This window comes from Sebastes fasciatus, chromosome 9 (genome assembly GCF_043250625.1).
Source record: "Sebastes fasciatus isolate fSebFas1 chromosome 9, fSebFas1.pri, whole genome shotgun sequence".
NCBI classification, from domain to species: domain Eukaryota; kingdom Metazoa; phylum Chordata; class Actinopteri; order Perciformes; family Sebastidae; genus Sebastes; species Sebastes fasciatus.
Window position 1 is genome coordinate 6479986 of NC_133803.1, and position 15757 is coordinate 6495742.

The window sequence follows — 15757 nt, forward strand, 5'->3', positions numbered from 1 at the left end:
TGGTTTAAAAGTTTTTTTAACCTTCATAAAATATAAAATGAATTGCAATGAGCGGTAGATAATGTCAATAGATGAGTGACGGGTATTGGGAATGTCTTGAGGGTCAGTTTTTCAAAGCCAGAAATCTCAGCAGCCAGACGAGTAATCTCGGAGCCGGTAGCATCGATCAACCGAGTCAACTCACTCAGATACCTCGTGGTCATTAGAGGCGGTGAACATCTTACTTACCACCCCAGGAAGATGAGGATGAAAACAACCCAAAAGGAAAGAGGAGAACTGAAGGCCGAGGAGAGGTGAGAAAAAAAGTCGACCTTCACTATAATTCTCCCCCAGCCTCCCACTGCCGAAAATCTGGTCCAACCAGGTGGACCGTGAGGGCTTTTGTCCAGAAATTGAATGAGAAATGATTACAGTGATAAGCTCAACACCAGTGGGCTGCAAAATCACTACGTGCCAGGCTCCCCCACTCTCAATCACAACTCACATTTTAGGAAGGACTCCAAAAAAAAGTGTGCTCTGAATCAAAAGAATCCAATGCAGTTTTTAGAAACTACGATATGGGGACAGCAGCAGGACTGGAGGACCACAGAGTGCTTTTGATTGCAACACACGGGTTAAACGTGTCAAAGTGACGGTTACTGGAACACACCGACCAGGGTGTCTGAAATAGCTGATTTGATGCCGTTTTATTTATTTAGTCTAAATCAACAGATCCTATTATTCTGATTACATTATTCCTCTCGTTGTAATTTAATGATAGCGTTTTCTTGATTGTGAGCATGTTTTATAGGACTTTGGCAATGTCAGTAACATAAAAATAATGCAGATGGTTGACAGTATATACGTGTACCTTGGAGGCCAGGGCTTCAGCACTTTCTCTACACGTCCTCTCGATCTCCAGGTTCTCCTGAATGGCGCTGACCTCTTCAATGACCATCTGAGAAACTAAGAAAAAAAAGAGGATTAAAGACAAAGAAAAAGATACCATAACCACATTACCTCTATATTTATAACTTGGTGAGAAGCACTGAATGACTTAAAGCTGCAGAGGGTACAAATGGAGCAAATAGGATTAAAAAAAGTTTTATATAGTTTTATAAAACGGTCACTATATCCTGACAGCAGAGCATGAGACATGTAATCTGAATGTGCCTCTGTGTCCTCCGGTGTTCCTAATGACATCTGCAGGATTTCACAGACGAAAACAAGCAGTCAGAGCTGACCTGGAGTCTGCTGTTCAGCTGTCGTCTACGAGAGCCCGCTGTCAATAACTCCCCAACTCCAATCAAACGGTCAAACTAGGCAGCGCTGATCAAATATGAATCAACATTCTGTTACTGTGATGACTATTTCTCTCCTCAAATGTTGAGATCTGCGGAGGAAATACCAAGCCCCGCCCACCAGCCAGAGCATAGCCAATAGGAACGCTCTCTGTCTCTGAAATGATCTGTGATTGGTCAAAGTCTCCCGTCACAGGCTAGATTTATTTAAAGCCTGAAAACAGAGCCATGAGGAGGAGCAGAAGTCTAGTTTTCTCTCAGAACACTTGAATTACAATATGCTGAAAGGTTATTATGGAATTTTTGCCCAATGATGCCGAAAATATTCTACCTACTGCCACTTTAAGGCCCCTAGAAACTGTGTGAATTTGTAGGAGATTCCAGAGGACAGTTGAAAATCATGAGAGGAATGTAGTCCGATCCAATACTTTGGTCCTAGATCTCGCTGTGGAACACGTCCACCGACGGAGACCAGAGACATACACTTTATGTTCATAGATATTTTTCCTAGAAATTACCTTCATATTTTTGCCAAATACATTTAAAAGGAAACATAATTGCCCCTTGCATTATGTTCACTGTCAAACATTTCATTTCAATGAAGTCCTGTCTATGGTTGCAATTCAGTGTTGATGAACATTATGTAACCAAAACCAGGATCCTTTCCCAACCTTAACCCAGAGATGAGAGTTGCCTACACACAGCCTCTAATCCTTTTTATTTTCAATGTTCATAAAACTTAGGTGACATTATATTTCTTTCAAATGATATTTGCTGTTGTAGTTTGTAGTATACAAATGTATTAACAATATTTTTGTAGATTTCGCAAAGTGTGACATGAAATGAACCTCTATGTTATTGCACCGTGTATAGAGAGCAAGTAATGGGAGAAATATTCAGATCATATACTGAAGTCAAAGTATCAATACTTATATGTAAAAAATAAAATAGTATATGAATATTTTCTTGGGATATCCTTAGGCATAAGGACACAAAAGTCCTACATTCAGGTGTTATAAGCAAATAATCGCAAAAATGTATAAGTAGCATTTTACAGTTGGTAGTAGGCTGAGACGGAGCTCATTTTGGCTGCTTTATATACTGTTGCGTAAGTTAATCTATAACCATACATAATTTTAAAAGCTCATCATAAATGTAAATCTAGTTTTAACTAGTAACTATATCCATCAAATAAATGTAGTGTAAAGTAAAAAAGTACAATAATTTCCCTCCGAAATGTAATGTACCTCAAGACTGTACTTAAAGTTACTGTGAGGAACTTTTAACTGGTTACGAAACAGTCTCAATTTACTACTGATGCATCTACAGTATATGACCAACATCACTAAACAACCCCATCAGTGAGAAGATGCCGCTGCTGGAGCTCCAGGCCGTATTGCTGGGCCCGCTGGAGGGAAAGGGGGGCACGGGAGAACCAGAACCAGGACTGGGCATAGGGTATTCTGTCAGACCCTGCTGCAGTAAAATGAGAGGTTTTATAAAGGGACTCTGGTGCTCCGAAACACTACCGCTTTTGTCCACAGGGGCCGCCAAAATCAACACTGTAGCCTTTCTGGCCCAACCAGTAACAAAGAGCCATTACATTAATTTCACATTTGGCCAATCAAAACACTGTTTACCAAACGACAGAGCAACAAATTAACAGATTGAAATCGATCCACGAGTCAGTATGGCAAAAATACAGACACAAGAAAATGATGCATGCTCATCTTACAATTTGTGGCCCTTAGCAAAGAAGCCCACAAATCAGTATAGCCTTCGTCGATGTGACAACGTTAATGAAACATGCAAAGCTGCATTTACAATTCTACTGAATGGCTGCATTCATGTCAATACAAACTTTAAAAGTCAACTCATGACCATTCAACCTGATCAAAATGCCATCAAGGAGACAAAGAACATGATTAGGATTTTCTAAATGAGTGGGTGCCATACCTGTGACTTCTCTCCTCATTTTGCAGCTAATTGAGATAAGAGTGCTGTAACACTTGACACAGGAAACATATTACAGCTCGCTATTGTGGCTGTCATCTGAGTAGCCTCAATGGTGAGTGACCTATGTACGTCATTATGATTTGAATTCAAAAGGAAGTGAACTAAATGTTGTTACCAATGTATCTTTTATTCAGATAATTTCTCCTACCTTTTTATTTCCATCAGCCTGCACCGATGCGCATTGAGTATGGACTGAATACATGCAGGAAACAACTTTAGAGCGTAAGACTATGAATAACAGTTTAGAGTGTATGTGGGCACTTTGTTAAGATGCATGTGATGTTGCACTTAACCCAGGGTGAACGGAAACATTTACTTTCAAGCCTTAATTCTATGCTAAAATACTGTAGCATGTACAACAACATTAGCGCTGCATATGACGAGATGGACAGTGAATTTCTATTTGATAAAATACTGATGGACATTAAATCAAATGAGTATAGGCAATGGATTTATATCTAAGACTGTTCAATATACAGAAACAGTAGCCTGAAAGTTAATCCTATAGTCTAATCTTCTGCAGGTATATTGGATAGTCTAGTTCCTTGACACATATCTATTTTAAAGCTACATTATTATATTTTTTTGAAAGCAAAAGGACAAGCTGGAAACACAATATCTCACATATTTTTGCAAAGACAACCTCAACTTAAGTTCCACTTAGCTCCAAAATAAGCAAGTAAATAGACTTCTGTCAACGGCTGTTTCCAAGTGCCTTAAACTTGCATTCTTTCTAACAGCCAGCAGGGGGCGACTCCTCTGGTTGCAAAAAGAAGTCTGATTAAATAGAAGTCTATGAGAAAATGAACCTACTTCTCACTTGATTTATTACCTCAGTAAACATTGTAAACATGAGTTTATGGTCTCAACTGTAGTTTCAAGACTTCTTCAATACAGCACGATGTTCATTTAGTAAATTATGGTCCCATTTAGAGTCAAATAGACCATAAAGCAGTGGATGCTTTAGGGCGGGGTTACATTGTGATTGACAGGTCGCTACCACAGCGTTGTCCGGTCTGGAAGTTGTCTGTGTTTTCATCTTACAACTTTAACCCTTTCACAGTGTGTTTTCAGTTCATCAGAGTTCATTATAATCGTTTTGGTCGCCTAAAGATGTCTTATTCAGCGTTCAGTTGCATTTATGCTGCATTCCAGACAACTCGGAACTCGAAAATTTCCAACATCCTACTAGAAAAAGTACAATGGAACGCCACTCAAAGTCGGAGTTCCTAACTGTGAACTCAGAAGGCCAATCCATCTATGACTTCACAAAGAAGCAGTTGCTTGACATCACACAACAATGTAACATTGTAAATGGTAGGGCTGACCCGAATGCTTCGAAGCTTTGACAGTTGCCATGGTATTCAACCTCTAAATCACTATTCGAATGCTTCGTTTTAAAAAAAATTATATATAAGTATGCAATAAGGAATAACCCAACAACATTATTCGAATACCTTTGAATATTTCTCACTGAAGCTTCAAAGCCCAGAAAATGGTATTCGGGACAGCCCTAGTAAATGGCAAACTATCATTTAAAATGCAAAGTTAAGTATGTTTTCCCAATTAAAATAATGCATACTATCATATAGTAAAACCTGTTCTGCATGTAAATTGATGTGAAATATGTCGGCATGTTATTGGGTAGCTGGTTACGGTAAACAATCTGTGAAATTTAACTTCTCCGCACAAAACCAAATTCCAATACGAAATAATTTGTGGAAGCTGCACTGCTGAGAGTTCAAATGTGTGCACACTTGCCAAAAAAACATCCGTTTGACACAGTAAATGGTAAATGGACTTGCATTTATATAGCGTTTTTCTAGTCTTCCGACCGCTCAAAACTCTTTACACTACATGTCAGTATTCACACACACTGATGAAAGAGGCTGCTAAGGTGCCAACTTTGCCCATCAGGATCTAATCTAAATACTCATTCACACATTGATGGCTATGCCTTCAGGAGCAATTTGGGGTTCAGTGTCTTGCTCAAGGACACATCGACATGTGACCCGGAGCAGCCGGGGATTGAACCACCGACCTTCCGATTGGTGGACAACCTGCTCTACCCTCTGAGCCACAGCCGCCCACAGTCAGCCATGTTTTTCGTTTACGTTTGGTGTCGTGCACCTGGAATGCTTGGAGGTTGGAAATTGGAAATTTTAACTGGAAAAATTCAGACCTCCAAGTTGTCAGGAACGCAGCATCAGCTTGTATCACTTGTGGTCCAGCCAAAAACCAAGACGACGGCTCACTCTAAAAACCAAGATGGCGACGGCCAAAATGCTTAACTCGAGGCTTCAAAACGGCAGTCAACAAACCAATGTCATGGTGACTACGTCCACTTGTTATATACAGGCTATGAGCTGAGGTGAATTGTAGAGTTGGTGATAATTCTCCGTGGACTCATTATGAGTGACACCTTTCACATTACGCGCAGTCATTTGATCCATTGTTGATATGAAACATATTGATTAGTGCGACTTTAATCAGGTAAAAATCCAAATCACAAACTGTAATGTTGTTTAAGCTGCAATAACGCCCCTTAAGAATGCCCTACCACTTAGCTAATTAAATATTGTGGTTGAGCGAGGAAGAAAATTAAGCATTAGTGCCATTGCTGTGGGCAATTCCTTCCCCCAGTGACACCTAATTAAGAACTTGATGAACGCCGGCGCGCCTGGCGATATCCGCGTTCCTGCAGCGCCCCTCCATATCAGTCATTCAATAGCACTTAGCTGCCAGTTTCCATCCTCGGCCTGTCTCCGTAATGCTGCGGCCACACTCAGCAACCTACGAAAGGACGCCTTGAACTAAATGACATGTTAATTATAATTACTGGTAGCCATGGTAAATAAACAGCGGTGGAAGTGTTGAAAGTGTATGAGCACGAGTCGACGAGGGGCTCCGACACGTCGGAATTGGCAGTCTTAATTGTAAGTTTCGGCCTCCCCATCATCATCACTCCATCTTTTTTCTACCCTCTTTTTTGTGCCAGTCTTTTTTCATCCTCCTCTCAGGAAAGACAGTGATTACCCCTGTGCCGACGAGCTGCATAATGGTATCAGCGCCGCCAACGGAGCAGTGAATTAAATTGTATCTGCAGCCGCTGTGAAGCCTTGATGAGGGGGGCAGATGCCTTTGTGGTGTTATCATTATAACACAATGGTCATGTTGTCATCAACCTTGCCATCGGCAATTGAAAAGGCATGATTGTGTGTTGGGGGCTTTTTCTCCCGTCCTCCCACTACCCCCCCTCCCCCCACCAACCCTGCTGCCCCACCCCCAGCCGTTTCGTTGTGAATAGGAGCAATTTTCTAAGAGCTATGAAATCACGTAATAGGTCCTAATATGCAGCTGCTTGGCACAGTGAGGCAGCCTCTATTAACGCGGAAGTCAAACACAATATGTGTTTTGGCTGGAGAATCGCTGAATACACAAGCACAGGCCAGATTTATTCAGATGAAAATCCACACAACTGTCACCGTCACAAAGACAAACTATTTGCTCTATCTTTTTGACATGCGGAGCCCTATTTTAAATTCTGTCTTCACTTAAGTGGTCATAGCAAAAGCATTCAAACCTGTAAGGAAAATCATTTTGGAAAATTGAATGGTGGGCCAAAACATTTGAAATTTGCAGTGTTTGGAAACAGGTTTGTGATGAAAGCTGAAGCAGCGGCGTTGCTATTCCAATGCCATTATCGGTGTGCCGGTTCACATATTTGTACGGGCGTGATCATTCTCAAAACAACATACGTTTATTGCAACAGAGCACATGCATGCATATGCTGCCACAAATATAGGATCATGGATCATATAGGTATTGGTCGGCAGATGTGTTTTTTTTATTTTATTTTATTTAACCTTTATTTAACCAGGTTAGTCCCATTGAGATTAGGAACCTCTTTTCCAAGGGAGACCTGGCCAAGACAGTCGGCAGCAAGAACACAAAGTTGCAGACACAGACACAAACGGAGACAAAGTACAGTTCACAAACTCTAAAAGCACTAAAATTTTCATTAAAAAAGACAAATGTGGGGGACAAGAAGGAACTTTTCTGGGAGTCAGCTGTACAACAAGGGAAGCTAAAAACATTGGCATGCCATAGAGGCTGCTTCTAAAGCCTTCATTTTAGATTTAAAAATGTTTAATGATACCAGCTCCTTGATTTTTAAGTCATTTTGGAGCAAATTCCAGGCTGAGGGTGCAGAATACGCAAAAGCCCTTTCCCCAATTTTTGTCTGAGCTTTTGGGACAGAGAGCACAAAGAGGTCCTGTGAACGTAGTGAATACTGTCAACAATTTTTCTGCGTAATAAAAACACTTAAGTAGTGTGGGAGCAGACCCAGAATCACCTTCAAGATGTACCAACGGGTTGCCAGTGCAGGCCATCCCACCCGAGAGTACAACTCACAGCGGTGAGTCAGAGCTGTACTGAACCATCAAGGACGCATGGTAAGATACATCGACCATATGAAGGCATTGAGCAGAGGCATGCATATACAAAACATCTCCATAATCTAAAACCAGTAAAAATGTTGTAGAAACAAGACACTTTTTTACATTAAAATAAAAATGTTTCGAAAATAAAAACCCAGTTTTAGCCACAGTTTTTTTTTTTTTACAAGGTACAGCACATGTGGTTTAAAAGTAAGGGAGTCATCAATCAAGATGAAGGTGTTGAATCTGATGCAGCTTCTTGAGAATGTACTGTATTCCTCAATACAAGGTCCTAGTGCCATCAAAGGTTGATTCACTTCACATTGAAATGTCTGACGGCTTGAAAACACAGCATCTTGTGATTATGTTACAAGAGGGCGAGCACAAATGAAAAACTTCTGGCCACGTCCCTCACTGAGCTGAATTTATGTCTACCAATATTTTCTTGACATTTGATCCAAATATTCAGATTAAAAATTTAAAATGTTGGGATACAAATGCTGTTAGTGTCATATTGAATGGCAGAACAAAAATAATAATAAAATAATAAAGTAGCAGTATAACAGACGTGTGTGTGTGTGTACAAGTTAGAGTCTTTTCCATACGAATATATGTTCTGGACAGAGCTTCTCTGCTTTATTAGTCAACGTTTCAGTCACCAAGGACCTTCATCGGGACATTATCGGTTCTTTTAAACACCACCAAATCAATGTGATTGGATGATTGGAAGTGTCTGCCATCCCTATTGGTTGAGGAAGTGACATCATCACATATCCATTGCACCATGAAAAAACCAAGCAATGTTTTTAATGTGTAATTCTGTATACTTATGATCATGTGCCCTGATCACTTATGGTAAGAGTATTATTGTTTTCCTTCAATAGTGATGTATGTTTGATGTTCTTTGTCTGACATGTATTTTTCTAGTTCTTTCTCCTCTTCCTGTTTTGTTTTTTTTATTCAGCAGACAACCTCGCAGCTAAACTAAATGATGCGGGAGAGACTTACTGGGAAAGTGGCTGCATGTGTCCACGACAATACATGCAGCGTCGGGGCAAGTGAACTCGGGACTCAGTTGTTTGTTGCTCATACAGTGCAGCTGGCGCAGCGCTGCATGCGATGTACTAATCTTGTCGGTTATAACGGTTAATAATCGGTTAACGAGGGTCGGTTATCGGTTTAAAAAAAAATAAATACAAAATTAGCATCCGTACTCTAGGTTGATTAATGAAGCTCCATGGTCCTCCATATATGAAATTAGAGGCTACTGGCATTTTGATTATTACCTCCGCCAAGGCCGAAGGCCTAGGAAGGAGGTTATGTTTTCACCGGCGTTGGTTTGTTTGTTGGTTTGTTTGTTTGTCCGTTTGGAGGATTACTCCAAAAGTCCGCAAAAGATTTGAATGACATTTTTTGGAGGGGTGGGGTGTGGCACAATGAAGAATCCATTAGATAGTGGTGGCGATCCGGATCATGATCTCGCTTTGGGAATTTTTCTTAATAACTCCACTTAGCCTGTGCATTAACACCACAGGCTTTAAGACATGCGCAGTGTAACTGATGACGCGTTCATAACGCGTCACCCTGCCTCTTTCCTTCTGCCTGCAGAGAGAGGAACAGAGAGAGAGCGGGGGGGTGGAGGGAGGGGAAAACACCTGTATATTCTGCGTTTTTTCACATTAAACTCGGTGAAATTACAGTTTGTACAAAAACACATTTGTTGATGTTGGAAAGAGTAACGACGACAGTTTGGGTGAGTTTTATTTTGTTTCTGTCCAGTTTGAATGAAGTGTTTTACGATGCTCCGCTACGTACAGCTGAGCTCAACATAAACAAAAAAATACACGTGGATGATATCGCAAGCTGCACGGAGAGGGGGTGGGGGGCGGAGGTCTGCGCTCTCCGAGTGGCATTCTAGTTACCTCTATCTTGAACTCACTCTTTGCCATTCAAGTCTGACGCTTAAGCGCTGCTCACGCGGCCGGTCTGTCCTGGGCTTTAGCAGATTTGCAACAACAAAAAAACAATAGTTGTATGGCTCTTGGTTGAGTGGATGTATTGTGAGAACTGGGTACTGTGTTTCAAGATGTTGCCCAATGAAAGTTTCTCACCCTGAGCGTATAACCAAAAAAAGTTTTTTACAGCCTGGTTTCTACGACAAGGTGGACAGATCTCATGTTGTACGGCCAACTGCACAAGAAGATTAGTGTTCCTATCCACTGCCTCGTCCATGTTCATCCCATAGACTTTACACTGAGATGATATTTTATAGATATGTCTTCTGCAGTTTTGCATAGAAGTCTATGGATCTGATTTGAGAGCTGCAGGAGATTGCAATTCTTGTTGCAGTACTGCGGTTGGCCGTAATGCTGACTCTACCACACTGTATCCATTTATAGGAATACATCCATGATTTAAAGCTTGTTTGTAGAATGAAAACAATTCTGCCTTAATCTCACTTTCTGGACATACAGGTGAGATAAACTTACCTTGCTGGAACTCATTGAGCTTCTTGATGGCCTCGTCCCTCTCCCCCTCCAGCCTCTTGCACTTATGTAAGAGAGACAGACAGAGATGCTTCAACACAGGACCACTGCTGTTTTTAATCAACGTTCAACCATGACTCAGTGAGACTGCCTGGAAAAGCAGTTAAATCAATGTAAAGAAAATGTGTTAAAAGGTATCAAAAATATAATGTCACCTGGCGCCGTGCAGCTTTATTTGGTTGTAGTCAGATTCATAATGAAGCAGGTTGGAGAGTGGTGCACGTCAAACCATTTGTTTGTGTAATCGGCATATCTTTTAATAATATCCTTTAATAGCCACACATGTGTTTTTCTCTCTCCATGTTATCACTCACACACCTCCACGTTGCCATTGTTTGTCTCCGGTTATCATTATCATTAATCATTATTTATGAGGGGCCGTACAAGACATAATTCATTCTTGCACTCGCACACACACATATATTCTCCTTTCACATACATATATACTTTACTTTTCAACACATACATATATTTTCACTCTAATAACTCACGCGTGGAAGCAGTGCCATTTGTAGTCAATCTTCGGAACATTGTAGTTTCACCACAGCAGACTCACATCACTAATATTCGCTGCTGTCGCATCATAATTACGGAGCCTAGTGTTAGTGCAGTCAGATTCTCTTAACACCATGGTTGTCTTTTCTTAAGTCCTTATGAATTCTCCTTCTCATCTTTCCTTGACCTTATGACGTTTTCCATTTAGGTCAAGGAAAAATGGTTAGGAAAAGATGTTAGGACGTAATTTTTTGACTTTTCGACCGCAGCCTCAGAGTTTTTGGTTCCAGAACAGCTGATCAGGGTCAGTTCAATCAACTCTGAGTAGGTTGAACCTGAACATAAAAAGCCATCATCAATAGAGCTCTGATACTATGATTCACATGGCGACAGGTAAATAAGAGGCAGAGCCTCCATTTGAATCCAGTCGACGTACAGATTGTAGACATGTTCGTACAGTATATTCTGACTGTGCACATTTATCTATAAAAAAGTCAGAGCGGGGAAAAGTGTCAATAATATAATAAAGTTTTATTCAGTGTGGTCCATTAATTCATCTTTTACCAGACTTACATTTCCTTAATAAAGTGGTGGAATCTGACTGTGTATTAGACTGTAGCCTACATTACATCTACAATATATTCGTTTCAACTATACTCTCTCTCAAACATACATATATTCTTCTCGCACATACTTATATTCTTCTCACACATACATATATTCTTGTGCGAGTGAAAATATATGTACGTGAAAGGAGAATGTATTTGTGTGTGAGTGCAATAATTAATCATGTCTTGTACGGCCCCTCATAATTATTTGTTAAACGTTTGTCCAGTCCTGCTTCTAATGCTAAAGGTCAGCTCATACAAAAGAAATTCAATGGAAGTACTTTTATGAGATACGTCTAAAAGATGACATATACTGTAGTATACAGAGTTCTTTTCTCTTTAACAGTGGATGTGGACACAAGGGTTAGTGCTGGCATTTGAACATTTCCAATACCAGTGCCAATACTTTGGTTTCAGTATGGATAGACATACAATATGCCAAGAATTGGTCACTTGACACACCCGTACATTTCAGTGACCATCGGACACTGCACGCACAAGTTAGACGTAATTTCCTGCGTGGATTGAGCGGCACAGGAAATGACGTATTGCAAATTTTTCATCACGTCCTGTGTCCACTATGTGGCGCTAGAGAACACACGCTAAACATGCACTATGTTGCTCATTATCAAGTGTAGACCACACAATGTAAATTTCATGTGAATCGGATGATGTTTGTCACATAACGAACATTACAACTTTTCATCGCAAAGGTCTTAAGATACTACTGACCAAATCTGAAGTTGATCGGGTTAAATCTTCTTTAAAGTACAGCGCCTGGAAATGGTAAAAAAAACGACCTTAAATTCAAGATGGCTGACTTCCTGTCGGGTTACGGTATACCTCCAACAGACAATTTTTTTTATGTCTCAACATGTTACATATGCCTTCCAAATTTCATACATCTAGGTGAAACCCCACGCCGAGGCTACTCAACAGGTGGCGCTATCGAGCCATTTTGCCACACCCATACACGAAAACCTATAAAATATATCAATTTTCACCACTTCTGATACATGTGCAAAGTGTCGTTCATTTTTGAGCACGTATAGTCTCTCAAAAATGTGATTCATTTCAAAGAAAAAGAAAAAGGAGAAGAAGAATAAACATAGCGATTTCAATAGGGCCTCGCTGACCCCTGGTCGGTGCTCGGGCCCTAATTATCACAATTATGATTTCAATGAGCAATTTAATCAAAGAGGAAGTAAAGAAGAGGTATTTTTTATGCCAGCTTGAGGTACTTGAGTTTGTGAAAAAATATCAGTCAGTGCTCAAAAGGTTCTGAGCTTCTATACCAAGACGTAACTAGGGGGTTACCTAATAGGTTTCTGAAGGCTGATACTAATTAGGGCTTAAAGGACCAGTGTGTAACAATAAGGGGGATCTATTGGCAGAAATGGAATATAATATTAACATTTTCTTTAGTTACCTGAGCAGGTCCTCTCCAGAGAGTGCTCAATGTTGCACCGCTATGTTTCTACAGTAGCCCAGAACGGACAAACCCAACCTAACTTTTCCTGCTCGGGCCTGAGTCGATAGCGTTACTTGCTCCTGTCGCCGCCACTCTCTCTCTCTTGCTTCACAACTCAGTTCCCACTGGCTCTGCTCCAAATGACCTACGCTGCTCTTTCAACAACTGGCTTTAGAGAGGGCCATCCGCGTTTTCACGTCGGCCACCATATCTCTCCCACGCTCTCGGCACACGGGGGAAGTTGTAATCTGCAACTACACACTATTCCTTTAACGATTTTGAAACAATCTCTAATTGCGATTATTTTGACTGATATTGCAATATGATTTAGAATATTAAAGGAATTCATCACTGTTCTCAGTTTCATTGAAAAACATACAAAAATGACGATGGTGTGATTTTTGTGGAGACCTGTATGAAACAAAGATGCTTTCTTAAAAGGTACAATGTGTAGGATTTAGGGGGATCTCTATTAATATAATACAATTTTCTTTAGTCTATAATCACCTGATAATAAGAATCGTTTTGTTTTCGTTAGCTTAGAATGAACCGTGTATATCTACATAGGGAGCGGGTCCCCTCGCCGCTATGTTTCTACAGTAGTCCAGAACAGACAAATCAAATGCTGACTCTAGAGAGAGCTTTTGCATTTTCGCATCGGCCATCGTAGTTCTCCTATATGGAGGACGGAATCTGCCAGAATCAAAATAAATGAATTAATTAATGAATTATTCAATAAATAAATGGATGTGCCATTAAATGTACCAAAAATAATATTAAAAATAAGTGTAGCCATTAATTAATTGATCAAATGTGACATAAATTGACATTTCTGTTTAAATTTGCTTTGCTTTATTTATTTACCTTTTTATTAATTCCCCTATTTATCTACTCTTCTGTTTGATTTTCATTTATATTTATTTATTTATTTTTGTATTTCTTTTTTATTCATTTAAAATAAATATTTTTTATTTATTTATTCATTAGTAAATGTATTTATTTATTAATTATTTTCCATTAGCAATATTCCCTGGATTCCCGTCGATACATTGGGCTTTGGGTATCGGACGATACCGAGTACCGATTGATACCAGTGTTTAATTAATAAGCTGTATGCCTCACTGTGTCGAAGTGACTGGGATCATTCTTTTATGTGAAAGGCAACATCAGGCCTGACTTAAACATCGCTTTCCTAACTTTGTAAAACAAAATGTGACAAATGAATACATAGATATAACTTTGCTGAATTGTTATTTATTATTAACATAATAAATCATACAAAATAAAAAAATCTTCAAAATGAACAGGAATTATAATTCAGGTGTAAACCTTTTTAATGCAGGAATGAATTTAAACTTAAACATTAAATTCCAATATATATATATATAAACGTAGAATTGAATTGAATAGATCGGCCCCATTGTCACCGATATCCGATCCAGCTATTTGAGTCTGCATCAGCCTGATATCTGATCCGGTATCGGTATCGTGCATCCCTAATGGTAATATTTCTGAAGTCCTCCAATAGGTCGGCAGACAACATCATTTATTATTGCTTTCCAAAACCATAACAGATAACTGTTACACACATTATTCACTGACGGTTTTCTGGTTAGGTTTATGTTAGGTTAGGTTAGGTTTATGTACAAAAGCAGCTTGGCTAGTTTATGGAAATATCATGGTTAGGTTAAACCTACCCACTATTGGTAGGAGAAGCAAACAGTGGGCTCCCATGTCAAAGTGATTACGTGGAGCCATCCATCCCAACCTCCTCCCCGCAGCGTAGCAACAATGTGACACTACTTCCACCTTTGTTCCAGACTCGGCCGCTAGAGGTCCATGTCAGAGTAATGCAAACAGAGCTTGTTTCTGAACAGTGTTCTTATTTTCTTGTGGACAGTCGCTCTTACCTCATGTAGAGAGTACCAGTAAGCTACCACTACTGTTAAACCATTACTACCTTCATTCAAAAGAGCCTGGCCAACTAGTACTTTAACTGTAACTGTGTACTGATCCTACAGTACTGCTGCGCTGCCACTGTTACTAAACTATATGACATTTATCAGAACCAGGTATCAAGTCTATAATATACAATATCTATCTGTCTAACTCTGACTGATATTAACACTTACCTCCATGGCTGCTGTCTCGTGCTTCCTCTGCAGGCCCTCATACTCCTGCAGGGCTGTGGGGAGCAAAGGACACCAGTAGGCCATGTTCATCAGGAAATCACAGTAAAGCAAGTGTCAGTCAAGAACACAGAACTCACATCAGCCTGTTTAAAATAAGACGACAAGTGGAACTTGTCCGGCATGTGATAACTTCTCATTTGGTGACTACCTCAGCTCGTGTTCTGCGTCAGCTGACTGTTATAGCAGGGAAGCTGAATATAGTAACTGTGCTTGTCTGAATGTTTGCCTTGGGTGTAACTACCAAAGTAAGGGGAACTGCCTTCTATCATAAATGTGTATGACAGCATACTACAGACAATATTACAGATAACTTATATGGTCACTGACAAGATTAGAAAAACAATACTTGTTTTTCTACAATACATGCGATAATTAGCAAGTAACCTATTTGAAATTTCTTTGGAATTACTGCCAAATTACCCCAATATGTACCTCAAAATGTGTCGAAAATTACTTTATTATAAACATTATTTAATAATTATATTCCGCTATTTCCCAATAGCTGGTGATTTCTTTAATACATTTCCAGGAAAACAATACAAAGTTAATTGATATGCTATATTCTATGTACACAGAAGTGTCTTTTATTAGTTTTGGTTTTCCACCTCTGATGAAGAGCAGCGCCTAAGGATCTTATTTTAACCATTATATGCTATTTTAGCATATAATTATGAAATATTGTTTATAATAAATTAATTTTTCTATAC

At 39.6% G+C, this 15757-nt stretch overlaps 1 protein-coding gene across 3 annotated transcripts in view; it reads right to left on the reverse strand.

The window, feature by feature from the left end:
- The window catches only part of shtn1 (shootin 1), a 49362-nt gene that overhangs the window by 29923 nt on the left and 3682 nt on the right, over positions 1 to 15757 (reverse strand). For all 3 annotated transcript variants that reach the window (XM_074645641.1, XM_074645642.1, XM_074645643.1), the window contains exons 2-4: positions 14991 to 15043; positions 10228 to 10288; positions 851 to 945 (exon numbers count right to left, since the gene is read on the reverse strand). In XM_074645641.1, the coding sequence (XP_074501742.1) occupies positions 851 to 945; positions 10228 to 10288; positions 14991 to 15043 (209 nt within the window). The remainder of the gene's footprint in view (positions 1 to 850; positions 946 to 10227; positions 10289 to 14990; positions 15044 to 15757) is intronic.